This window comes from Rhinoderma darwinii, chromosome 2, assembly GCF_050947455.1.
Source record: "Rhinoderma darwinii isolate aRhiDar2 chromosome 2, aRhiDar2.hap1, whole genome shotgun sequence".
Classification (NCBI taxonomy): Eukaryota; Metazoa; Chordata; class Amphibia; order Anura; family Rhinodermatidae; genus Rhinoderma; species Rhinoderma darwinii.
Genome location: NC_134688.1, coordinates 313,530,383 through 313,558,214, shown reverse-complemented (window position 1 = coordinate 313,558,214; position 27,832 = coordinate 313,530,383). Strand labels below are relative to the sequence as shown.

The 27,832-nt window shown below is 43.2% G+C and overlaps 1 protein-coding gene across 4 annotated transcripts in view; it reads left to right on the top strand.

Moving 5' to 3' along the window:
* The window catches only part of DCAF6 (DDB1 and CUL4 associated factor 6), a 712,682-nt gene that overhangs the window by 38,629 nt on the left and 646,221 nt on the right, over nt 1-27,832 (top strand). For 3 of the 4 annotated variants that reach the window (XM_075853533.1, XM_075853534.1, XM_075853535.1), the window contains exon 4: nt 15,742-15,834. The exons of the other annotated variant lie outside the window; for it this stretch is intronic. In XM_075853533.1, the coding sequence (XP_075709648.1) occupies nt 15,742-15,834 (93 nt within the window). The remainder of the gene's footprint in view (nt 1-15,741; nt 15,835-27,832) is intronic. 4 annotated transcript variants of the gene reach the window in all.

Below are 27,832 nucleotides of genomic sequence, written 5' to 3'. Positions count from 1 at the left end.
ACATGGATGTAAAAGCAACAAGCAATGGCTTTTCACAATCCCTCCAGGCCTGTAGCAGACGGCAGTGGAGGTGTATTGGTGGTAGTAGAGGTAGCCAACGGACAGCAAGGGTTGTGGTAGTAGTAGTAGTAGCAGCACATTAAAAGAGACTGGACAGTCACAGGACAAAGCCCTGTGGTGGGGCAAGCCTTAGGCCTGCTTGTAGCAGACGGCAGTGGAGGTGTATTGGTGGTAGTAGAGGTAGCCAACGGACAGCAAGCGTGGTAGTAGTAGTAGTAGCAGCACATTAAAAGAGACTGGACAGTCACAGGACAAAGCCCTGTGGTGGGGCAGGCCTGCTTGTAGCAGACAGCACTGGGGGTGGATTGGTGGTAGAAGTATTAGCAGCACCAACAGCGGCACATTAAAAAAAGAGTGGACAGGACAGAATCCCGTAGTAGCAGGCGGCAGTAGCAGGCGGCAGTGGCAGCAGCAGCAGCAGCAATGTCAGATCTAATCAGTGGCATCAGGCACAGGGGTTTTAAAATCCTCACCGATCCACGCTTGATTCATTTTCAGAAACGTGAGATTTTCCAAGCTGTTGGCGGACAATCTTGTTCGCTTAGGGGTGACGAAGCCCCCTGCTGCGCTGAATACCCTCTCTGACGCTACACTGGAGGGTGGACAAGACGGTACACCCATGGCAAACTGGGCCAGTTCTTGCTAATGATCCAATCTGCTGACCCAGAAGTCCATGGGGTCTGGGATCAGCATTTCTGACGGAGAAAGGGCACAGTCCAGGTACGAGTGAACCTGGTTGTTTAGGTGCTGCACCTGGTGATGGTGAACATCCCATTGGTGACTACGATGTGTGTCAGGTCGGGGTATTGGATGTAAAAATGTTGTCGTCATATTTTCCAAACTGAATTGGCTGCTGCTGCCGCTGCCGCCTATTGCAGAGGTAGCTCTGCCAGAGGCGGTGGAACGATGAGATAGTGTGGAGCGGAGAGTGGCCCCCCGGTCAGACATGCTTGCAGCAGGTGTTTGCCGTTTGAAAGCCGTGACAAGCTGGCTGCATAGCTTCTCTCGATAATATGCCAATTTTGCCTCTCTCTCGGAAGGCGCAAAAAACTCCCCCATTCTGGCTTTAGACCGAGGGTCTAAAAGTGTGGCTATCCAGTACTCATCTCTTTGCTTCATGCTAACAATACGACAGTCAGCGCGCAAGTAACGAAGCAAACCGCTCGCCATCTTGCCCGGCGTTTCAGAGGGCCGGTTGGTTCCATCTCCGCCCCATACTGCCATGGTTGTCCATCATCAAGGTCGTCGTCAGACTCGTCATCACTGTCATGTTGTGCGGCTGCCTCGTCCCCTATCCCTTCCTGTGATTCCATCTCCAAATCCAGCTCCTCTTCAGGTCCTGTTTCCTCATCCTCATCCTCCTCCTCCTCCTCAACATCCATAGCCAGATGTGATCCTTCCTCCATCCTTTGCTGAATCATCGCTGTGAGCGTTTGCTCCATAATGAATATCAGCGGCATAACATCGTTCATTCCGCTAGCGTCACGGCTCACAAATCGTGTGGCCTCTTCAAAGGGCCTCAAAACGCGACATGCGTCTCTAACCAGCTGCCAGTGCCTGAGCTCGAAATTACACTGGCTCCAAACGCTGCCCGTCTGCTGCATCAGGAAATCATTCACGGCTTTCCGCTGTTCGTTCAGACGGTCCAACATGTGCAGGGTGGAATTCCAGCGTGTTGGAACGTCGCAAATCAGTCTGTGTTCTGGGAGATTGTTTTGACGCTGCAAGTCCAGGAGGGCGTGCTTAAATGCATACGAACGTCTAAAGCGAACGCAAACCCTCCTGGACATGGCCAGCACACCCTTCAAACCAACATATGACTTTAAGAAGCGTGTTATGACCAGATTGATCACATGTGCCATGCAAGGAGCGTGTGTCAGGTGACCTAGACGCAGTGCAGCCACAACGTTCTTCCCGTTATCAGAGACAACATTGCCCAGTGTGAGTTTCAGAGGAGACAGCCAGCGTGCGATTTCCTCCTTGATGCACAGCAGCAGCTCCTGCCCTGTGTGGCTTTTCTCGCCCAAGCTCAGCAAATGTTAGACAGCGTTGTGGCGCTTCACCTTGCACCTATGAAAAGAGGAGGGAGGAGGAGTGGAAGATACGCTGTGTCCTGTCGGGGACGGGAAGACTTCCATTGAGAAGGGCTAGGAGGAGGAGGATGGTAGACGCCTGGTGTCCGGAGTTGAACCAGAAAGATACAAGCGTGGAGGTGGTAATGCCTGGCATTGCTGCGGTGGTGCATCGGACTGCAAAATATTGACCCAGTGGGCCGTGAAAGACATGTCCTGTCCCTGCCCATAGTTGCTGCTCCACGTGTCGACGGTGGCATGTACCCTGCTGCACACGGATAATTGCAAGGACTGGCACACCTTTTCCTCCACGTGCTTGTGCAAGGCAGGGACAGCTGTTTTGGAGAAGTAATGTCTGCTAGGTATTCGCCACCTAGGCTGAGCGCACGCCATCAATTGCTTGAAGCCGGCGGAGTCGACCAGGTGGTACGGCAGCGACTGCACCACCAACAACTTAGCCAGGTGTGAATTAAGCCGCACGACAAGTGGATGACTGGGTATATATTGTTGCTTATTGGATAACGATTCCGTAATGGATAACTAGATGACCGTTATGATGATGATGACAACGACATGGTGGATAAGGCCTGGCTACTACTTAGATGACAGGGACTCGGAGCAGCAGCAGCAGCAGCGGCAGAGGGTTCTTCATTAGATGTACATGATGATGGTGGGGCATGTCGATTGTCCCACATGGCCTTGTGATGCCGCTCCATGTGTTTACGTAGAGCGGTAGTTCCTACATTGCTGCCCTGCCCATGCCTTACTTTCTGCTTGCAGATACGGCACTGTGCCATGTTTTCGTCCTCCGGGAAGGTACAGAAAAATTGCCACACGGCAGAGTACCGCAAAGAGGTAGTACCACGTCCATCACCACCACCCGAGCTTGCCCCTTGTCTGGCAGGCTTTTTTCGGGAGCCTACACCAGCATCAGTGTCACCGGCTCCTGAGCTAACCCTACCGCTGCAACGTTTTGCAGATTGACTTCTGCCCCTACCTCGGCTTGGCTGTTTATCACTGCCAGTGCCGGCACTACTACCCTCCTCCTCTGACGCCGTCATCACCTCGTCACCTGGTTCCCACGTCCTGTCTAAAACAACATCATCATCATAGCCCTCCTCATCATCCCCGCCCCTTCTGTCACTGTGTTGTGAATGTGATGTGACATCATGGCGGGCTCCATGCCCCCCCTCATTACTGCGTCTGCCACCACGGCTACCACCACCAACACCCCCACTACCACAGCTATGCGTCTCGGACACCTCCACCACCGCCGCAACACACTCCGTTGGCTGACTCGCGGAAAACAAATCATCATCACTATGTTGTTCAGTTTCTTCCTTCGCACCCGGGAGATGTCTCTTAGGACTCTCAGGAAAGATGGCTTCCCGCTAGGAAGGGGGAGTGAAGACCTAGATGATGGAATGGAAACGCTAGAAATACCCATATTACTACTGTCACTGTGCCAAGGAACTGTAGAGGATCTGGAATCCAACGAAACCTGGCTTGAAGCCAGATCGTCAGAGTCTTCCTGCTGAGATGACCGCGAGCCAGCCAACCAGTCCACAATGGCCGTATTGTCTAAAGTAACCCGCCCACCGGAGGAGATGGACAAGTCTGGCTTGCTGATACTGCTACTACTACCAGCAGGCACATGGCTGCTGCTACTAGTGGAACTGGGCACATGTCTTGTGCCACAAATGCTGGTACTGGGTCTGGCACCAACAGATCCAACATTTGGACTGGAAGAGGACACGGCATGGGTGTTTTTTCCTCTACCCCGTCCTTTCACAATCTTTTTTTTTACCAGACATTTCACTGCTGGAGTGCAGCAAGTTGAATCAAAAGCCGGGGGATGAGCCCCTTCTAAAAGCGTATTCACACACTGGCTTGGGAAATGGCAATGAATGAGAATTTCTATCAGCCACGCCGCGGTGCACTCAGGGAATGCTGGGCGTTGCAGTACTACGTCTACTACAAAGGCTGCCTGTATTGCAAGTTGGATTGTTATTTGTTTGTTATGTTAACGGCCGTGGATGAGCCCCTTCTAAAAGCGTATTCACACACTGACACTGGCTTGGCAAATGGCAATGAATGAGAATTTCTATCAGCCACGAGGCAATGCACTCAGGGAGTGCTGGGCGTTGTAGTACTACAAAGCCTGCCTGTTATGCAAGTTGGATGCAACGGGGATGAGCCCCTTATAAAAGCGTATTCACACACTGGCTGAGTAGTGAGTAGTGAATGAGCCCCTTCGATTGCTGGATTCCTGCCTTTTTAGATTCCTAAAGCTTTCCCTTACTGCACAGAGATGCTATCCCTACAGCTCCTGTCTCTAAAATGGCCGCTGAGCTCCGTGCATAGACTTTTATTGCAGGCTTGAGCCCGCCCCTATGCTGTCTCCCGATTGGCTGGGAGAGCCGTTTGCAAGGCATCATGGGGTAGCCTGATGTCAGGTGAAATCCTCCATTTTACTTCTAACATGTGGCAGGCACCAAAATGTAGTTGGGTTCGGTCAAAACGGGTTCGGCCGAACCCGGTGAAGTTCGGATTTGCTGCGAACCGAACTTTTCCCGAAGTACGGACCGAAACCGGGTTCGGTTGTCCCGGTTCGCTCATCTCTAATGCTGGCCCCCACCTCCCACCTATTTTCTTCTTGTTATTGGTCATGCTGTTGTACTACTGTATGTTCCATTCTCAGGCCCCTTATACCCACTCAATTTATTATACTGATATGTTTTCGTTTACATTGTAAAATAGATTTGTCTGCACTTTACCATTTATGTACTATCATACCTGCTGCTTCAGGACTTAGTTACAATTATTTTCATAACTTAGATGTAATCGATATTAGGTTGATGCTGTGTGTCAGAGACACTTATTACCTGCTCTTAGGTGAGCGATCAGTTCAGCAGAACTGACAGATTCGTCAGTTCTGAACAAATCAACCTGAACAAAACAGGTAGGTTTGACATTTTCTGTCCTTAGTAAATCCGTGCTGGCTGTCACTTATAATACAATTTTTTGTCACATACTCCTGTCTATATTCCCTCAATAGTCACTCAAACATTTTTCCCATGATGGATGTTAAGCTTACTGGTCTATAATGACCCGGGGAAAATGAAAAAAATGTGCACCACATTTGCCCTGTGCCAGTCCCTTGACACTATACCAGTCACTAGAGAATCTGAATATTATGATGATCGGAACAGAAATAACTGAACTAAGTTCTTTAAGAAATCTTTTGTTGTAACCCATCTGGTCCCGGAGCCTTGTGCACATTTATTTAATTTAACTTCGCTTGGACCACGTCTACTTTCTGCCAATTCAGTATATCAACTGATATACCGTGTTTCCCCGAAAGTAAGACAGTGTCTTACTTTCTTTTTATCCCCAAAAGCCCGACTATGTCTTACTTTCGGGGTATGTCTTATATTGTAAAAAAATTGTCGAATTTTTATTTTTTTTTTTTTCACAAACTTTATTTAACTGTTTTACATTTTTTTTTTTTAGTCCCACCAGGGGACTTCACTATGCGATGTGCCGATCGCATATATAATGCTTTGGTATACTTAGTATACCGAAGCATTATTGCCTGTCAGTGTAAAACTGACAGGCAACCTATTAGGTCATGCCTCCGGCATCGCCTAACAGGCAGATGCTGAAGGCAGACCTGGGGGTCTTTGTTAGACCCCCGGCTGTCATGGAAACCCGACGGCGACCCGCGATTTGTTTGCGGGGGCGCCGATCGGGTGACAGAGGGAGCTCCCCCCTCTGTCAAACACATTAAATGCCGCTGTCGCTATTGACAGCGGTATTTAATGGGTTAAACTGCCGGAATCGGCGCGCGCTTCGATTCCGGCAGTTGCAGCAGGAGCAAGTGCAGGGGACGGCGCGGTGACATATGGAGAGGGGGCGGCGCGGAAGTGGGCAGGAGGCGGCAATACCCCCGTGTTTCCCCGAAAGTAAGACATATGTCTTACTTTCGGGGTACGGCTTATATTAGCCGACCCCCCTGAAACCCCCGATACGTCTTACAATCGGGGGTGTCTTACTATCGGGGAAACACGGTATTAACAGCATCAGCACCAGCTACATCAGCTGCTCTTTCTTCTGTTTGTATATACAGAGCTAAATAACCCATTTAGTAACTCGGCCTTCTCTTCATCCCCTTTGACCAACTCCCCATTACGACTATTTAGGAGTCCTACATGTTCAGACCTTGGCTTTTTTGCAATTATATACTTGAAGAATTTTTGGGGATTTGTTTTGCTATCTTTCGCCACCTGACTTTCATTTTTCATTTTTGCAGATTTTAAGTTTTTGGCAGATTTTATTAAGCTATTTGTAATGTACAAAGTCTAGAGCTGTACCCTCAGATTTGTATTTTTCAAATGCCCTTTTTAGTCCTATTTTGGCCTTTTTTTTTTTTTTTACAGAAGGTGTAAGCCATGTGGGGTTTAATTTTAGTCATTTATACTTGTTACATATAGGAATAAATTTTGCACTATAATTATGCAAAGTGGATTTTAAGATCTCCCATTTATCATTTGTACCGTTATTTGACATTAGTTCTTCCCAGTCTATATTTTGAATTGCAGCCCTCATCCTGGGGAAATTGGCCTTCTTAAAATTAAGTATTTTTGTCCTCCCAGCCTGTTTGTTTTTTACATTATAGGTAAAATGCAACTGTATTGTGGTCACTGTTTCCGAGGTTTTCACAAACATTGCCTTTCCCATTGCATTGTTTGAAATGACCAGATCCAATAGAGCGTCACCTCTAGTTTGGTCTTCCACACACTGGGCCATACAAATTTCCTGCAACAGGTTGAGGACATTTCTCCCCTTCGCAGCTGTAGCCGAATCATGACGCCAATTAATATCCCGGTAATTAAAATCTCCCATTATCACTACAGTACCCGTCTGTGCAGCCCGCTCCATCTATTTATATAGCTGACTTAAACTCCTCCTTTCAATTCCGGTTTATTAACTTCACTTATTACACAAGCCACTTTGTCTATCAAGCTCCATAAGGCCAAGCTCAGAATGAGCTCAGCGGGTTAATTTAAAGCACCTGAGAGCAATTAACCCCTCAACTTAATTAGGTGCGCAGCAGAAAAGAAAAAAAGGGTTTTAAATTGTGTCAGTAGTTAGAACACAAGCTGCACACAAAAAAAAAACCTGTCTAACGTCTATTTGCAAGCACTCAATCCATTCACTGAATCACACACAGCAGCACACTCCGATTTATTAACTCAACTTATTTCACAAGCTACTCAGTCCACCAATATCAATGAGAGCTGGTGAGTGTAATCTAATAAAACTTTAAGGCTGGGTTCACACGACCTATTTTCAGACATAAACGAGGCGTATTATGCCTCGTTTTACGTCTGAAAATAGGGCTACAATACATCGGCAAACATCTGCCCATTCATTTGAATGGGTTTGCCGACGTACTGTGCAGACAACCTGTCATTTACGCGTCGTCGTTTGACAGCTGTCAAACGACGACGCGTAAAAATACAGCCTCGGCAAAAGAAGTGCAGGACACTTCTTTCAGACGTAATTTGAGCCGTACTTCATTGAACTCAATGAAGCACAGCTCAAAATTTACGGCTGTCAGACAAGCCTCGCAAAATGCAAGGAGGAGGAATTACGGCTGAAACGAGGCAGCTGTTTTCTCCTGAAAACAGTCTGTCATTTCAGCCGTAAAAGCCTTCTATCGTGTGCACATACCCTAAATACGAAAAAAAAAAAAAGTGTAAAGAAGCCACTAAAAGGCAAACTAATTTAAAAGAAACCTGTCTCTACGATGATGCTGCCCCATCTGAGGACAAAATGGGGCAAATGCAGGGCCGATAAACTTTTGCAGAGCAGTATATTCACAAAGCGATGTGTGATTCCACAGTTATTATAATATCCCTGGAAGCTTCCACAGGGAAAAGGGCAGGCGATGTTGAAAGATAGCTGTCCATCAGACACCTGTCTCAATGTCCTGCATTTTACACTGCAGGGTTTAAAGAGGTTTTCCACTTTGGCCAATCCCTTTTTGTTAGAAGGGTCCCCTGACATTATCCTAATCAGAGAGCATACTGCTGCTGGGACCTCGAATAGTCCATTTCACTGCAATGCCACCACAGGATAAATGAAGCATTACACAGTGCCCATTAAAATCAATCACAATTCCTAAACACGCAAAATACAAATAAAACCAAATATACCAGCAATTCCTCCCTTTAGACTTCTCTTTTTCTTTATGAATCTATTTTGTCTCTTATTGCAATTAATACTGAGAAATATATAAAGAATTATTTTTTGTGTTCCAGGAGATTATCCATTATCCCCTCCATCTCCTCATAATCCTATGTCGGTCTGTCTGCTGTAGGACACAGAGATTGTTAATCCCCCAGACCCCTTTGATAAGCCCCACCCCTCAGCCATTTACCAGCTGAAAATGGAACAGATCATCAGGAAATTAACACCTATGTCATCTGCAGGACTTTTTCTAGAATGTTTGTCTCGGGAGCATTCAGAAGATCCTGCAGAATGGCAAACAGTGTTTTGAAAGTTTATCTCCTTCTTACTTTAACCCCTTAAGGACACGGCCAATTTTAGCCTTGAGGACAGAGCAATTTTTTTTACATTTCCCTCTTTGCATCCCGACGCTCATAACGCTTTTATTTTTTGTACGACGTAGTTGTATGAGACTTTGTTTTTTGCGGGACGAGTTGTACTTTATGTACGTACCATTTTTTGGTACAAATACATTATCGTTTAATTTCTATAAATTTTTAATTAGATTAAAATGCAGAAAAAAAGCAGTTGCGCAGCAGTTTTAATATTTATTTTTTTACACCATACACCGATCATCATAAATAATGGTATACATTTGTTGTACACGTTGTTACGGTCGTGGCGATACCAAATATGTCTATATTATTTCATGTTTTTGGACTTATATTTTAAAAAGTTTATTTATTATAAAAAATGTGTGTTTCTGTGTATTTTATTTACTTTTTATTTATTTATTTACCATTATTTTTTTTTTACAATCATTTAACTTTTTTTGTTAATCCCATAAAGGGATTTATTATTTTGATTTTTATTTTGTAACTGCAATGTACTGGCATAGATCTATATGCCAGTACATTAGCCTGTTACTGATCGTACACAGGCAGTTGTTAGGACATACCTCAGTATGCCCTAACAACAGGAAATATGTTCAGACAGCCCTGGGGTCCTTCACTGGACCCTGGGCTGTCTGGCCATACGAGTTGTGGGCTTTGATCGCGTCACAGTTATATTCTGTGACGCGATCAATGTGCAGTCCCCTCTCTTTGAACGCCGCGATCAGCTGTCATCGCGGCGTTCAAAGGGTTAACAGCGGAGAGAAGATGTTTCTCTCCTCTCCGCTGTCAGAGCGGGGCCGTGGCTGTGTATTACAGCCGTTGCCCCGCTCTCGATCGCACACACAGAGACGGCAGAGACGGCTGTCACACAGGACGAGTATGCTCGTCCTAATGCGCGAAGTGCTCGCCGCTCAGGACGAGCATACTCGTCCTGTGTCGGCAACCAGTTAATCATTCATTTTTAGGTTTAGTTTTCCTTTTAATAGGGTATTTTAATTACACAGCACGTTGTTAAAATACATTTCTGCATAAGGTCATCAGCCTTGTCCCTAACTCCGATAGTCCAACATGAACGGGTTGTCCGATTCCCTTTGCACTTAAAGAGGCTCTGTCACCAGATTTTGCAACCCCTATCTGCTATTGCAGCAGATAGGCGCTGCAATGTAGATTACAGTAACGTTTTTATTTTTAAAAAACAAGCATTTTTGGCCAAGTTATGACCATTTTTGTAGTTATGCAAATGAGGCTTGCAAAAGTCCAAGTGGGTGTGTTTAAAAGTCCAAGTGGGCGTGTATTATGTGCGTACATCGGGGCGTTTTTAATACTTTTACTAGCTGGGCGCTCTGAAGAGAAGTATCATCCATTTCTCTTCAGAACGCCCAGCTTCTGGCAGTGCAGATCTGTGACGTCACTCACAGGTCCTGCATCGTGTCGGCCACATCGGCACCAGAGGCTACAGTTGATTCTGCAGCAGCATCGGCGTTTGCAGGTAAGTAGCTACATCGACTTACCTGCAAACGCTGATGCTGCTGCAGAATCAACTGTAGCCTCTGGTGCCGATGTGGCCGACACGATGCAGGACCTGTGAGTGACGTCACAGATCTGCACTGCCAGAAGCTGGGCGTTGTGAAGAGAAGTGGATGATACTTCTCATCAGAACGCCCAGCTAGTAAAAGTAGTAAACACGCCCCGATGTACGCATATAATACACGCCCAGTTGTACTTTTACTTTTCAACACGCCCAGTTGTACTTTTGCAAGCCTCATTTGCATAAATACAAAAATGGCCATAACTTGGCCAAAAATGCTCGTTTTTTAAAAATAAAAACGTTACTGTAATCTACATTGCAGCGCCGATCTGCTGCAATAGCAGATAGGGGCTGCAAAATCTGGTGACAGAGCCTCTTTAACCTGTAATCTGCAATTTAAGATGACTGCACAATTTCTCAGGATAAGGCTATGTTCAAATTTGCGTTGTGACTTCCGTTCATAACGTTTGTTGACTTATAATGGGTTCGGTTGTGGTTTCTGTTGCTTTGACGGAAAGAATAGCGCTGCATGCAGCACTAATCTTCGCGCTAAATCTGCTGGGACTGCCTAAGTAGCCTCTGACGGCAGTGTGAACACAGCCAAACCACATGTTGTTTTCTTTAACCCCTTCCCGACATTTGACGTACATGTACGTCATGGAAAGCATTGACTTCCCGCAAAATGGCGTACATGTACGTCAAATGTTTGGCACCGGCTCAGAAACTGAGTCGGTGCCATCATCACCGGATCTCAGCTGTATCTTACAGCTGACATCCGACTGTAACGGCGGGGACCGAAATTAGCTTCGATCCCCGCCATTAACCCCTTAAGTGCAGCGCTCAAACGCGATCGCTGCACTTAAGGTGTTTGCAGCTCATCGGAGCCCCAGCAATGAAATTGCCGGGGTTCCGGTGGCTGCAATGGCAACCGGAGGCCTAATACTGGCCTCCCGGTCTGCCTAGCACCGAAGCCGGTCAAGATCCGCCCGGCGGCGGAGCCTGATCGGCTTCCGTAGCTGCCGGCAAGATGGCGCCGGGTCAGGAGCTGATCCGGCGTTATCAGCGGTGGATGTCAGCTGTACTGTACAGCTGACATCCACCTGTAACGGCAGGAACCGGAGCTAGCTCCGATCCCTGCCATTAACCCCTTCGATGCAGCAATCGAAAGCGATTGCTGCATCGTAGCGGTTACTAGCAGATCGCCAGCCCTGACAGGCAATCGGGACTGGCGACTGCTGTTATGGCAACAGGAGACACAATGGTCTCCTGCTCTGCCATTACGGAAGCCTATTAGGCCCCGCCGGGAGGCGAAGCCTAATCGGCTTGCTGTCAGTGAATGACTGACAGATCTAATACATTGCACTACATAGGTAGTGCAATGTATTAGAAAAAAAAAAATCTGACCGTTGGACCTTCAAGTCCCCTAGTGGGACTTGAAGAAAAGTGTAAAAAAAAGTGTAAAAAAAAAGTGCAAAAAATAAAAGTTTGAAAACAATAAAAGTTTCAAGTAATTAAATAAAACACAATCCCCCTTTTACTCTTATCAAGTCCTTTATTATTGAAAAATAATAATAAACCATATGTATTTGGTATCGCCACGACCGTAACGACCTGAGGTATCAAAATATTGTATTATTTATTGCACGCGGTGAACAGCGTAAAAAAAAACGTAAAAAACGTTACCAGAGTTTCTGTTTTTTAGTCACTTTGCCCTACAAATATTAGAATAAAAAGTGATCAAAAAGTCGCACGTATCCAAAAATGGTACCTATAAAAACTATAGCTCGTCCCGCAAAAAACAAGCCCTCATACACCTCCGTCGACAAAAAAATTAAAACGTTATGGTTCTCACAACTTTGCGACAGAAAAAAAATACATTCTTTTTACAAAAGTAATTTTATTGTGAAAAAAGTTGTAAAACATAAAAAAATGCTATAAATTAGGTATCGCCAGAATCGTACTGACCCGAGGAATAAAGTTAACATGTAGTTTATAACGCATGGTGAACGCTGTATAAAAAAAACGAAAAAAGCTGTGCCAGAATTGCATTTTTTTGTTTACCTGCCATCCCAAAAAATAGGATAAAAGGTGATCAAAAAGTCACATGTACCCCAAAATGGTACCAATAATAACTACAGCTCATCCCGCAACAAACCAGCCCTCATACCGCTACGTCTATGAAAAATAAAATTAGTTATGGCTCCAATAAGTCAGGAAATAAAAAAATATGCAGTTGTGCCCGAGGGGAACATTTCTTCTGTTTGAAGAGGCGATTTATCAAGGACCTAAAATTAGGGAACCAGGAAAGGGAGGGCCCAAACATATCCGCTGGAAGCGACGGTGCCCGTATTATACCAGGACATCACTTCCCAGCAAAATTCCTCAAACTACAAAGGTGCAGAGTGTGGACCAAAAGGGGGATAAGAAATTACACCATTTATCAGTGCGACACTGGCCTGTGCGGAAAGGATTGCTTCACAGCGTAACACACATCTATGGATTATTAATTTTTTTTCATACCACCTGACTATGCCCCTTATATACTCCGCCCCGCTTACATGTACCCCCACATTATAAAACACCAGCAATACTCAAACAAATTTAGTACCAAGCAAAATCTGCTCTCCAAAAGCCAAATGGTGCTCCCTCGGCTCTGAACCCTAGCGTGCCCAAACAGCAGTTTCCTTCAACATATATGGCATCGTCATACCCGGGAGAACCCTTTTAACAATTTTTGGGGTGTGTGTCTCCAGTGTCATAAGCGTAGCATGACATATTTGCCACTGAATGGCATATCTAGGGAAAAATATAAATTTTTAATTTGCACCATCCGCAGTGCATTCATTTATGGAAAAGACCTGTTGGGTGAAAATCCTCACTACACCTCTTAATAAATGCCTCGAGGGGTGCAGTTTCCATAATGGGGTCACTTCTCTGGGGTTTCTTTTTATTATTTCACATCTGAGCCTCTGCAGTTGTGAACCAATACTTTGTAAATCGCCAAATTAGGCCTCCACTCCGCATGGTACTCTTCACTCCTGAGCCCTGTCATATGTCCAGGCAAAAGATTAGGGCCACATGTAGGGTGTTTCTAAAACCGGGAAACACCGCATAATAATTAGAGGGCTGTCTTGTTATGGTGGCACAAGCCGGGCACCACATATTGGCATATCTATGGAAGAAAATCCCATTTTCACTCTGCAACATCGAGTGAACACTAATTTCTACAAAACACCTGCAGGGTTAAAATGCTTACTACACCCCTTGGTAAATGCATTGAGGGGTGTCGTTTCCAAAATGGGGTCACTTCTGGGGGGTTTCCACTGTTTTGGGCCCACAGGCGCCCAGAAACCAATCCAGCAACATCTGCACTCCAAATGGCGGTCCTTTCCTTCTGAGCCCTGCCGTTTGCCCAAACAGCAGTTTATGACCACATATGGGGTATTGCCGTACTCGGGAGAAATTGCTTTACAAATTTTGGGTTCTTTTTTTCCTTTATTTGTTGAGAAAATGAAAAAATTTGCGCTAAAGCTACGTCTTATTGAAGAAAAAGGACTGTTTTTATTTTCACTGCCTAATTCTAATAAATTCTATGAAACGTCTGTGGGGTCAAAATGCTTACTACACCCCTAGATTAATTCCTCAAGAGGTGTAGTTTCCTAAATGGAGTCCCTTTTTGGGCGTTTTCATTGTTTTGTCCCCTCAGGGGCTTTGCAAATGTGACATGGCCTCCGCAAACCATTCCTGCTAAATGTGATCTCAAAAAGCCAAATAGTGCTGTTTCCCTTCTAAGCCCTGCCGTGTGTCCAAACAGCCGTTTATTACCACATGTGGGGTATTGTTTTACTCGGGAGAAATTGCTTTACAAATTTTATGGTGCTTTTTCTCCTTCAGTCCTTGTGGAAATGAGAATAAATTAGCTAAACCTACATTTTCTTTGAAAAAATTTAGATTATCATTTTCACAGCCTACTTCCAATAATTTATGCAAAAAACCTGTGGGGTCAAAACGCTCACTATACCCCTAGATAATTTCCTCAATGGGTGTAGTTTCCGAAATGGGGTCACTTGTGGGGGGTTTCCACTGTTTTGTCCCCTCAGGGGCTTTGTAAATGTGACATCGCCTCTCAAACCATTCCTGCTAAATTTGAGCTCCAAAAGCCAAACGGCGCTCTTTCCCTTCTAAGCCCTGCCGTGTGTCCAAATATCCATTTATTACCACATGTGGGGTAGTGTTTTACTCGGGAGAAATTGCTTTACAAATTTTGCGATGCTTTTTCTCCTTTAGTCCTTGTGGAAATGAGAAAAAAAATCGCTAAACCTACATTTTCTTTGAAGAAATGTTGATTTTAATTTTCACGGCCTACTTCCAATAATTTCTGTAAAAAACCTGTGCGGTCAAAATGCTCACTACACCCCTAGATAATTTCCTTGAGGTGTCTAGTTTCCCAGATGGGGTCACTTTTGGGGGATTTTCACTGTTTTGGCACCGCAAGAGCCCTTCAAACCTGACATGGTGCCTAAAATATATTCTAACAAAAATAAGGCCCCAAAATCCACTAGGTGCTCCTTTGCTTCTGAGGCCGGTGCTTCAGTCCAGTAGCACACTAGGGCCACATGTGGGATATTTCCTAAAACTGCAGAAACTGGGCAACAAATATTGAGTTGCATTTCTCTGGTAAAACCTTCTGTGTTATAAAAAAAATTGTATTAAAAATTTATTTCTGCAAAAAAATATGAAATTTGTAAATTTCACCTCTACTTTGCTTTAATTCCTGTGAAATGTGTAAAGGGTTAAGACATTTTCTAAATGCTGTTTTGAATACTTAGAGGGGTGAAGTTTTTAAAATGGGGTGACTTTTTGGGTGTTTCTAATATATAAGGCCCTCAAAACCACTTCACATCTGAACTGGCCCCTGTAAAAATAGCCTTTTGAAATTTTCTTGAAAATGTGAGAAATTGCTGCTAAAGTTCTAAGCCTTGTGAGGTTATAGAAAAATAAAAGGATGTTCAAAAAACGATGCCAATCTAAAGTAGACATATGGGTGATGTTAATTAGCAACAATTTTGTGTGGTATTTACTGCCTGTCTTACAAGCAGATACATTTAAATTGAGAAAAATGCTAATTTTTGCAATTTTTCACTATATTTTCGTGTTTTTCACAATTAAATACTGAATGTATCGACCAAATTTTACCACTATCTTAAAGTCCAATGTGTCACGAGAAAACAATCTCAGAATCGCCCGGATAGGTGAAAGCATTTCAACGTTATTACCACATAAAGTGAAACATGTCAGATTTGAAAAATGAGGCTCTGTCAGGAAGGTCAAAAGTGGCTAAAGAGGGAAGGGGTTAATAAGTCATTCTTCATTTACACTATATATATTTATGTATTTTGTCAACTTGGTTTATCTAAATTGTCTGTTTATGTGTTTGTTTTTCTCCAAATAGGTGAATACAATTTCTTGGAACAGTACAGGTGAATACATATTATCTGGCTCTGATGACACTACTTTAGTTATTTGTAGCCCTTACAATAAAAAGGTAAGATCTTATCTGATACGTTTTTCCTATAGTGTTTATTTCCACAATTTTTCTGGTATAAATACATTTATCCCATTAACCCCTTAATGACCGGGCCTGAAAAGACCTTAATGACAAGCTCAATTTTTCTGTTTTTGCCTCTCTGCGTTTCAGCAGCCATAACTTTTTTATTTTTTCATTGATGTGGCTGTATGAGGACCTGTTTTATGCGAGAGAAATATAATTTTTTTTTTCCCACAGTTTGGGGGTAAAAAATTTTTTTTTCACGGCGTGAATATAGGAAAAAGCGATTCTCGGAATAGTTTTTTTTGTTTCTTTTTTATCCCGTTCACGCTAAATAACCCATTAGATTAATTCTTCAGATTATTACGGTCGTGTAGATACCTAATATGTCTAGGTTTTTTGTTTTTATTTAGTGTAGGGGCAATAAAATGTATTTAATGCAAAATAAAGACTCTATTTGGGACTTTTTTTTAATTAATTTATTTGTTTTGTTACTTTTTTTTTTTTATCCCATCAAGGGATAACTTTATTTGTAACTTTATTTTTTACTTCTGTACGCTAATACATTACACTTAAGGATACAGCCGTTTTTAGCCTTGTTTTCAAATATGACGTGTTAATTTATGTGGTAATAACTTTGAAATGCTTTTTTTTATCCAAACTATTCTGTGATTGTTTTTTTGTGACACATTGTACTTTAGGTTAGTGGTAAAATTTGGTAGATTCATTCAGTGTTTATTTTTTAACCCGTTAGGACTGCCCCATAGTGTTTTTACGGCGGCCACTAACGGGCTTTATTCCGATTCAATAGTCTTTTTACGGCACTGCATCAGAATAAATATACAGAGCAGGGAGCCGTTAAATCTCCCTGCTCTCAGCTGCCATTGGTAGCTGAGGGCTGGGGGCATCCCTGCTCGACCGCGTGAGATCGATATTAGTATCGATCTCACCCGTTTAAGCCCTCAGATGCGGTGCTCAATAGTGAGTGCCGCATCTGAGTGGTATTGGAGAGAGGGAGGGAGCTCCTTCTCATCCCACTGACAACCGGCGATCAGATCGCCGAGTGTCTGTCTCCGATGGCACCTAATAAAGGCCCACAGGTCTGCCTGTAGTGTATGCCTGCTAGGTCCATTTTACACGGACTGGCATAATACACTGCAATACAGAAGTATTGCAGTGTATTATATAATCGATCGGATGATCGCATATTAAAGTCCCCTAGTGGGACTAGTAAAAAAGTAAAAAAAACGTTTAATAAAAAGTGAAAAAAAATAATTAAAAACCCACTTTTCCCCTTACAAACTGCTTTATTATTCTATAAAAAAAATAAGGTAAAAAAGTTACACATATTTGGTATCGCCGCGTCCATAACGACCCCAACTATAAACTTATTACATCATTTAACCCGCACGATGAACGTCGTAAAAAAAAAAAAAAATAAACCATACAATAATTACTGTTTTCTTTGAATCCAGCCTTAAAAAAAAAATGTGATAAAAAGTGATTAAAAAGTCGCATCTACACTAAAATGGTACCGATAAAAACTACAAGCCGTCCCGCCAAAAAAAAAAGCCCTCATACAATTGCATTGGCGAACAAATTAAAGTTATGGCTCTTTAGATATGGAGACACAAAAACAAATAATTGTGAAAAAAAAAAAGTTTTTTTCACTGTGTAAAAGTAGTAAAACATATAAAAACTATACAAATTTTGGTATTGTCGCAATCGCAACAACCCACTGAATAAAGTTATTGTGTTATTTATACCACACGGTAAACGGCGTAAATTTAGGACGCAAAAAAGTGTGCCGAAATTGCTGTTTTTTTTTCTATTCCCCCCCCCCCCAAAAAAAAGTTAATAAACTTAATCAATAAATTCTATGTACCACAATATGGTGCTATTAAAAATACAACTTGTCCCGCAAAAAACAAGACCTTATATAGCTATGTCGACGCAAAAATAAAAAAGTTATAGCTCTTTGAATGTGACGATGGAAAAACTTAAAAAATGGCTTGGTCATTGAGGTCTAAAATAGGCTGGTCATTAACCCCTTAACGCTCAGTGACGTATTATTCCGTCATGGAAACAGCCCTGTTCGCGCTCCATGACGGAATAGTACGTCACGGGAGTAACGGCCATTTCGGCCGTCCTCCCAACACATACAGGAGCTGTGACAGCTGCTGTCTCGTACAGCAGCTGCCGCAGCTCCTACAGCGGGGACCGATCGCTGTGTCCCCGCTGATTAACCCCTGAAAAGCCGTGTTCAATAGCGAACACGGCTTTTTAGGGGTTAAGCTGCCATCGCCGGCCTGCTACACGATAGCGGCCGGCGATGGTGACTATGGCAACCGGACACCAAACAATGGCGTCCGGCTATGCCATCGACGGAAGCCTAGTGGGTCCTGACTAAGTCAGGACCCACTATGCTTGCTGTCAGTGAGTAGCTGACAGTTCTAATATACTGCACTACGCATGTAGTGCAGTGTATTAGAATAGCGATCAGGGCCTCCTGCCCTCAAGTCCCCTAGTGGGACAAAGTAATAAAGATAAAAAAAAGTTAAAAAAAAGATGTGTGAAAATAAGAAAATAAAAGTAATAAAAGTAAAAATCCCCCCTTTTCCCTTATCAGTCCTTTATTATTAATAAAAATATATAAACAAACAAACTATACATAACTGGTATCGACGCGTCCGTAACGACCTGAACTACAAAATAATTTCGTTATTTATCCCGCACGGTGAACGCCGTAAAAGAAAATAATAATAAACCGTATTAGAATCACAATTCTTTGGTCACTTCACCTCGCAAAAAATGGAATAAAAAGAGATCAAAAAGTCGCATGTACCTAAAAATGGTATTGATGGAAACTACAGTTCGCTACGCAAAAAATAAGTCCTCGCACGGCTTTATTGATGGAAAAATAAAAAGTTATGACTCTTAGAACTATAAACATCTGGTATCGCTGTAATCGTATCGCCCCGCAGAATAAAGTGAATATGTCATTTATAGCGCACGGTGAATGCTGTAAAAAGAAGAGAATAAAAAACAATAGCAGAATTGCTGTTTTTTAGTCACCGCGCCACTTAAAAATAGAATAAAAACTGATCAAAAAGTCACATGCACCCTAAGAAAACTGCAATGAATTCCTCAAGGGGTCTAGTTTCCAAAATGGGGTCACTTTTGGGGGGTTTCCACTGTTTTGGCACCACAAGACCTCTTCAAACCGGACATGGTGCCTAATAAAAAGGAGGGCTCAAAATCCACTAGGTGCTCCTTTGCTTCGGAGGCGGTGCTTCAGTCCATTACCGCACTAGGGCCACATGTGGGATATTTCTCAAAACTGCAGAATCTGGGCAATAAGTATTGTGTTGCGTTTCTCTGGTAAAACCTTTTGTGTTATAAAAAAAAATGGTATAAACAGGATTTTCTGACAAAAAGAAAAGTAAATTTCACCTCCACTTTGCTCTAAATTCCCGTGAAACACCTAAAGGGTTCATAAACTTTCTAAATGCTGTTGTGAATACTTTGAGTGGTCTAGTTTCTAAAATGGGGTGTTTCATAGGGGTTTCTAATATATAGGCCCCTCAAAGCAACTTCAGAACTGAACTGGAACCTAAAAAAATAAATAAATGAGGCAATACTTCGTTTCTTACATTATACTGTTAATGAGCCGTGCCCACACCGAGATGACCCCAGTTTTGACCGTTTGTATAAACATAAACCCCTATTAGACCGTTTCAGTGCCCGGTTTTCCCAAGCATACACCCCCGAGAAGTGTATTTCTACTGATGAGTCCTTAGTAGATTTTAAAGGGAGGGTTCAATTCCGCCAGTACCTGCCGGGTAAGAGGGCAAGGTATGGCGTAAAGATGTATAAGCTGTGCGAGAGTGCATCAGGGTATACCTACAAATTTAGGATATATGAAGGGAAGGACACCAGTGCTCAGCCCCCAGAATGCCCCCCCCCCCTTCCTGGGAGTTAATGCAAAAATTGTGTGGGATGTGGTGCACCCACTGCTGGACCAGGATTACCACCTCTACCTGGATAATTTTTATAGCAGCGTCCCACTCTTCAACTGCCTCGCTTCCAGAGGTACTGCGGCATGCGGCACTGCTAGAAGAAATCTGAGAGGCCTCCCTAAGACTCTGCTGGGGCAAACACTCAGAAGGGGTGAGAACAGGGCACAATCTAGCAGCAACATAATGTGTGTCACGTACAAGGACAAGAGAGATGTCACACCAGTACCCATGTATCAGTACAGAGACCCCCAAACCAGACTGCATCCTGGACTACAATAGGTACATGGGAGGGTTGGACTTGTCAGATCAAGCCCTGAAGCCCTACAGCGCCATGCGGTGTGGTATAAGAAGCTTGCCGGGCACCTCATACAGATGGCATTGTACAACGCGTACGTGCTACATCGATGTACAGGCCAGGCGGGAACTTTCCTGGAATTTCAAGAGGTGGTTATCAAGAAACAAATTTTTAGGGACCAAGAAGGGGGGGCACCCAGTACTTCTGGAGGCGAGGCCACACGCATCGTACCAGGGCAACACTTTCCAGGAGAAGTTCCCCAAACTGGCAAGAAAGGAAAAAGTCAAAAGAGGTACAAAGTCTGCTATAAAAGGGGGATAAGGAAGGACACAATATATCAATGTGACACGTGTCCCGAAAAACTAAGGCTCCGTATGAAAGAGTGCTTCAAAATGTATCATACATCCCTTGATTTTTAATCTACCCCAATTTTACTTACCCATATGCACTCCGCACAGCTTATCCCCCCTCGTCTTTCCCCTCTGAGCCCTTCTGCGTGCCTAGGCAGCTGATTACAGCCACATGTAGGGTATTGACGTACCCATGAGAACCCACATTACAGTTTATGGGGTGTATGTCTCCGGTCAAAATGCTCACTACACCTCTAGATGAATGCCTCAAGGGTGTAGTTTTTAAAACGGGGTCACTTCTTGGGGGTTTCAACTGTACTGGTACCTCAGGGGCTTCTGCATACATGACTTTGCACCAAAAAATCCCCAGTAGGCCAAATGGTGGTCCTTTCCTTCTGAGCCCTCCCATGGGCCCAAACGGCAGTTTATCACCACAAATGGGGTACTGCCGCACTCAGGACAAATTGGGCAACAGAATGGGGTATTTTATTTCTTGTGAAAATTCGACATTTTCAGCCAAAACTACATATTATTGGAAATTTTTTTTTTTTTTAAATTCCCAGCCCAATTCAAATAAGTTCTGTGAAGAAACTATGGGGTCTAAATAGTCACATTACCCACAAATGAATTGTTTGAAGGGTGTAGTTTCCAAAATGGGGTCACTTATGGTGGGTTTCCATTGCTTTGATACCTCTGGGGCTCTGCAAATGCACCCGAAAACCAATCCAGCAAAATCTGGACTCCAACAAACACATAGCTCTCCTTGCCTTCTGAGCCCTCCCATGGGCCCAAACGGCAGTTTATAACCACAAATGGGGTATTGCCACACTCAGGACAAATTGGGCAACAAAATGGGGTATTTTTTTCCCTGTGAAAATAGGAAATTTTGATCAGAAATTACATCTTATTGGAAAAAATTTCATTTTTTTAATTTCACAGCCCAATTAAAATAGGTGCTGTGAAAAACTGTGTGGTCAAAATGATAACAACAACTATAAATGAATTCCTTGAGGGGTGTAGTTTCAAAAATGGGGTCACTATTGGGGGATTTCTACTGTTTTGGCACCTCAACACCTCTTCAAACCTGGCATGCTGCCTAAAATATATTCTAATAAAAAAGAGGCCTCAAAATGCACTAGGTGCTTCTTTGCTTCTGGGAAGCAAAAAGCACGGCACCACATGGTGCAGGTCAATAGGATAAAAAGAATAGTAAACGTGGTCTTTTATGCTCACCACGTTAATGCTTGATAAAAGTAGTCGGTAAATCCACTAGTGCTGCTGCCAGGATCCAAACCGGTAAACCGGGTGGTTACCGCTAGTTAGAACATATGGAAAATAGTGGAAAAAAAGGGAGGATCCTATGGGGCGCTGCTGCGTGGTTGTTATGGATAATGAATGATGATAGATATGGAGATATATGAATAGATATTTATTGAAACATTAAGGCTACGCGTTTCAACGCTGTACTAGCGTCCTCCTCAGGCCTGAGGAAGACGCTAGTACAGCGTTGAAACGCGTAGCCTTAATGTTTCAATAAATATCTATTCATATATCTCCATATCTATCATCATTCATTATCCATAACAACCACGCAGCAGCGCCCCATAGGATCCTCCCTTTTTTTCCACTATTTTCCCTATGGTCTTTGCTTCTGGGGCTTGTGTTTTAGTCCACAAGCGCACTAGAGCCACATGTGGGACATTTATAAAAACTGCAGAATCTGGACAATACATATTTAGTAGTGTTTCTCTGGTAAAACCTTCCGTGTTAAACAAAAAAAATTGAATAAAATTGAAATTCAGCAAGAAAAATGAAATTTGCAAATTTCACCTCCACTTTGCTTTAATTCCTGTGAAATGCCTGAAGGGTTAAACAACTTTCTAAATGCTGTTTTGAATACTTTGAGGGGGTCTAGTTTTTCAAATGGGGTGTTTTATCGGGGTTTCTAATACATAGGCCCCTCAAAGCCACTTCAGAACTGAACAGGTACCTTAAAAAAAAAGGATTTGAAAAAAAAATAAAAAAAAAAATGAGAAATTTCTGTTTATGTTCTAAGCTTTGTAATGTCCAAGAAAAATAAAAAAATGTTCAAAAAACGATGCCAATCTAAAGTAGACATATGGGAAATGGGAACTAGTAACTATTTTTGGTGGTATAACTGTCTGTTTTACAAGCAGATGCATTTAAATTCTGAAAAATGCAATTTTTTATAAAGTTTCCCTAAATTTTGCAATTTTTCACCAATAAACACTAAATATATCGTCCAAATTTTACCACTAACATAAAGCCCAATGTGTCACGAGAAAACAATTTCAGAATCGCTTGGATAGGTTTAAGCATTCCGACGTTATTACCACATAAAGTGAAATATGTCAGATTGGAAAAATGGGCTCTGAGCCTTAAGGCCAAAACAAGGCTGCGTCCTTAAGGGGTTAACCTCTTCAGGACCCAGCCTGTTTAGGCCTTCAGGACACAGCCGATTTTTTCAAATCTGACGTTACTTTGTGGCAATAACGTTGGAATGCTTTTACCTATCCAAGTGATTCTGAGATTGTTTTTTCGTGACAGGTTGTACTTTATGTTAGTGAAAAAAAATTGTCGATAATTTTGGTATTTATTTCAGCAAAACACCAACATTTTGAAAAAATTTGCATTTTTCTAAATTTAAACGTATCTGCTTGTAAAACAGATAGTAATACCATACAAAATAGTTACTAGTTAACATTTCCCATATGTCTACTTTATGTTTGCATTGTTTTTTGAACGGCCTTTTATTTTTCTAGGACATTACAAGGCTTAGAACTTTAGCAGCAATTTCTCATATTTTAAAGAAAATTTCAAAAGGCAATTTTTTCAGGGACCAGTTCAGTTCTGAAGTGGATTTGAGGGCCTTATATATTTGAAAATCCCCAGAAGTCACCCCATTTTGAAAACTGCACCCCTTAAGTTATTCAAATCAGCATTCACAAAGTGTTTTAACCCTTTAGGCGTTTCACAGGAATTAAAGGGGTTGTCCGAGATAAATTTTTATTTAAAAGTTAAACACACAATACACACATTAAATATTCCCTAATATACTTACCTGTGCAATCTTGCTTCTGTTCTCCGTTCTGGCAGCTCTTTTCTTCCGATCACCTGTCTTCTGACGTCACGTTTTCTTCCTCCTCCACTGTCGTGTCGTGTCCCGATCACATGGTCTCGCCCCAGCGAGACCTCGGATGGGACACGACACGTCACTGGAGACGTGTCGTTTCTGCGGGTGCCCGCCCAGCCTATGCAGCTTTTTTTCACTGTGAGCGCGCCTATGCGTGTTCACAGTGAAAAAAGTGAAGAGGGACGGCACCTGCGGGAATGTCGGGTCTCCGGCTGTCAGTGACTGCCGGGGACCCGGAGGAGAAGATAGAAGCAGCTTTCGCTGCTTCTGTCTTCTCCGATGTCTTCTTACACAGCGTTCAATGAACGCTGTGTATAGGAATGGAGACAGCAGCAGCGGCGCTGTCTCTATTCCTCCCGGTGATCATGTGACTGGTCACATGATCACCGGGTACCGTTAGTGGCAGACTGCTGCTGGGTCTAATCAGACCCAGCACAGCCCTATTAGTGACAATCGTCACTATGAGAGGGCTGATTTCCCCTGTAACTGGGGCTGCTGTGCAGCTCCAGTTACAGTGGAAAAGATGGTGTAAAAAAAAATATAATGTTCCCCAAAGGTCTTTTTTGACCTTTGAGGGACAGACAATAATAATAAAAAAATAGTAAAGTACAAAAAAAAATTAAATAATAAATACACATAAAATACCCACCCCAAAAAATACCGTTCCCCCTGTCAATCATTGTTGTAACGCTAGCGCTGACCCAATTACCCTAATATAGACATGTAATATATAGAAATTTACGGTAGACAATGACTATCACAAATAAAAGGTCTATTTTAGAGTAAAACTATGTTATTACCAAAAAAAATAGCTGAAACGTAAAAAAGCTTATTTTTTTACTATTTTCAAACTTTATGAATCAAAATTCTAAAATAGCAAAAAAGGTGTGTATAAAAACGATAAAAAAAGAAACCTGCATTGTCTACGGAAAAAACGTCGCAAAAATAACGTCGTTAGCCCAACAAATAAAAAAGTTATAGCCATTTAACTAACACGTGCTAAAAATGGCTAAACGGTGTCTGGTCCTGAAGGCGCAAAATAGCGCGGTCCTGAACTGGATAAGATCTTCTGGGGTCCTGTATCTAAGCCTACATTGTTAGGCTTAGATACAGGGTCTAACAAACAGTGTCACACATGGAGCCTGTATCTAAGCCTAACACAATGTAGGCTTAGATACAGGACCCCAGATGACATTCTTTTTATTCCTGTATAAGGGTATGTTCACACGGCCTATTTACGGACGTAATTCGCGCGTATTAACCCCCGAATTACGTCCGAAATTACGGCTTGAAATCGTTGGCAAACATCTGCCCATTGAAAGCAATGGGCAGACGTTTGTCTGTTCACACGAGGCGTATATTTACGTGTCGCTGTCAAAAGACGGCGCGTAAATAGACACCCGCGCCAAAGAAGTGTCATGTCACTTCTTCAGACGTAAATGGAGCCGTTTTCCATGGACTACATGGAAAACCAGCTACAGTTACGTCCGTAATGGACGCGGCGCTCAAGCGCCTGCACATGCCGTTACGGCTGAAACGACAGGGCTGTTTTCTCCTGAAAACAGCCCGTAATTTCGCCAGTTACGGACGCTGCCGTGTGAACATACCCTAAGATTAGTGTTTTGGGGCCCTGTATCTAAGCCTAACATGTGGTATTCTTAGATACATGGCCCATGTGTGACACTGTCTGCTTGGGTAATGTTACTAACGCTACCTTGTGGTAGGCTTAGATACATGGTCTAACAGTATCACACATCAGCAGTGTATCTAAGCATCCCTCTTTTTTTTTTTTTTTCTTAGTTATTAGGTGTTTTTTACAGGTTGGGTCCTTGGTACTACATCAAGTTCAAGGACTACTTCAATGACACCTTTTTTTATTTTTAATAAAATCGTTAACCAGTGTTGTGTGTGTTATTTTATTACAATATTTTTTCTATGTCCTTCTCATTTATTTAAAAATTTATTACTAGTGCATTATTAATGGCCACTGTCTAACAGCGTCCATTAGTAAGGCTTCATGCACACTAGCTTGTGTATTTTCAGCGCGTGAAAAACTTGCGTCAATCCCATCCCTGTGGTTGCGTTAGGGCGGATTAACACGAATGTGCTATACGTCCGTGCAACCCACGTGGTATTCACGCGGGTCGCACAGACCTATGCAAGTCTATGGGGCAGTGCAGACAGTCCGTGAATTTTACGCAGCGTGAGCCCGCTGCGTAAACTCGCGACATGTTCTATATTTCTGCGTTTTTCGAGCATCACGCACCCATTGAAGTCAATAGGTGCGTGAAAATCAGGCGCATCCCATGGAAGCACTTCCATGGGACGAGCGTGATTCGCGCAACAGCAGTAAAATAATGAATGTAAACAGAAAAGCACCACGTGCTACAAACATCCAGAGTGTCATAATGATGGCGGCTGCGCGAAAACCGCAGCCGCGCATCCGTATAAACATGACACGGAGCTGTCAAGTGCATTTTGCGCATGCAAAACGCCACCGTATTTGTGTGCGCAAAACGCACACGTTCGTTTAAATCCGCCCTTATGCATCAGTGTGCTTTTCGATTGTCATGTGTTATTCACGCACTCACAAAGCCAGCCCATTTTTTTCTTCTTTTTTACAACAAATTGCTGTGTAAATCACGCACCAAACACGTGTGTGCTGTTTGTGGTTTTCACGCATGCATTGACTTCAATGTGAGTGTAGGTGCATGATAACGCACCAATAGAGGACATGCAGTATGTTTCACGCAGCGGACTCTGGCTGCGTGAAAAGTCACACATGTGTCAACGGCCCCATTGAAATAAATGGGTTGCGTGTGTTGTGCGTTTTTTCAAAGCACAGCACACAGACTTGATTCACGCTAGTGTAAATCGCGCATAAGGCCCCATTCACACCACGTCGAAACCACGCACAGCACACGCGACCCATTTATTTCAATGGGGCCGTTTTCACGCAGCGAGAGTCCGCTGCGTGAAACATACTGCATGTCCTCTATTGGTGCGTTATCATGCACCTACACTCAAGTAGATGCATGCGTGAAAACCATGCACCAAACAAGCGTGTTTGGTGCGTGATTTATGCTGCAATTTGTTGTAACAAGCATTAAAATCGAGCATTAAAACTGCCTTGCGGGAAAAAGAAGCAACATGCTCCATCTTCGGGCGTTTACGCCTCTGACCTCCCATTGACTTCAATGAGAGGCAGAGAAAGCGTATTTCGCGTTATTTTATGCCTGCGGCGCTCAATTGCCGCGGGCGAAAAACGCCACGGAAAACGACGCAAAAAACGCAGCAAAAAAGCCACAAACAATGCCGCAAAAAACAGACGCAAAAAAAAAACGCAGAAAAGGCTACGATAAATGCAGCGAAAAACATCACAAATAAAGAGGCAAAGAACGCCACGAAAAATGACAGGGAAAACGACACGAAAGACGCAATGAAAAACGCAGAAAAAAAAACGCAAAAAAAGACGCGAAAAACGACGCAAAAAAGGCTACGATAAACGCCACGGAAAACGACGCAAAAAACGCAGCAAAAAAAGCCACAAACAACGCCGCAAAAAAGACGCAAAAAAAATACGCCGAAAAGGCTACGATAAATGCCGCGAAAAACATCACAAATAAAGCCGCGAAAAAAGCCCCAAACAAAGAGGCAAAGAACGCCACGAAAAACGACAGGGAAACGACACGAAAAACGCAGGAAAGAAAACGCAAAAAAAGACGCGAAAAACGACGCAAAAAAGGCTACGATAAACGCCACGGAAAAAGCTGCGAAAAACATCGCGGAAATAGACGCGAGAAACGCCGCAAACAGAGGCAAAGAACGCAGCGAAAATCAACTGGGAAAACGCCACGAAAGACGTAACGAAAAACGCAGCAAAAATAGGCGCAAACAACGACGCAAAAAAAGAAATGATAAACGACGTGAAAAAGGCTACGATAAACGCAATGGAAAACACAGCAAAAAACATCGCAAAAAAAGACGCAAACAAACAAGCAAAAAACGCCAAGATAAACGAAGCGAAAAACGCCCCGAACAAAGCGGCAAACAAATACGCACAAAAAACGCCAGGAAAAACTCCGGGAAAAACGACGCAAAAATCAACGTGCAGGGAGAGGTAAATCTCCCGCAAACTTCAAGACGGAATTTTGAGGCAGATATTCCTCTTGCAAAA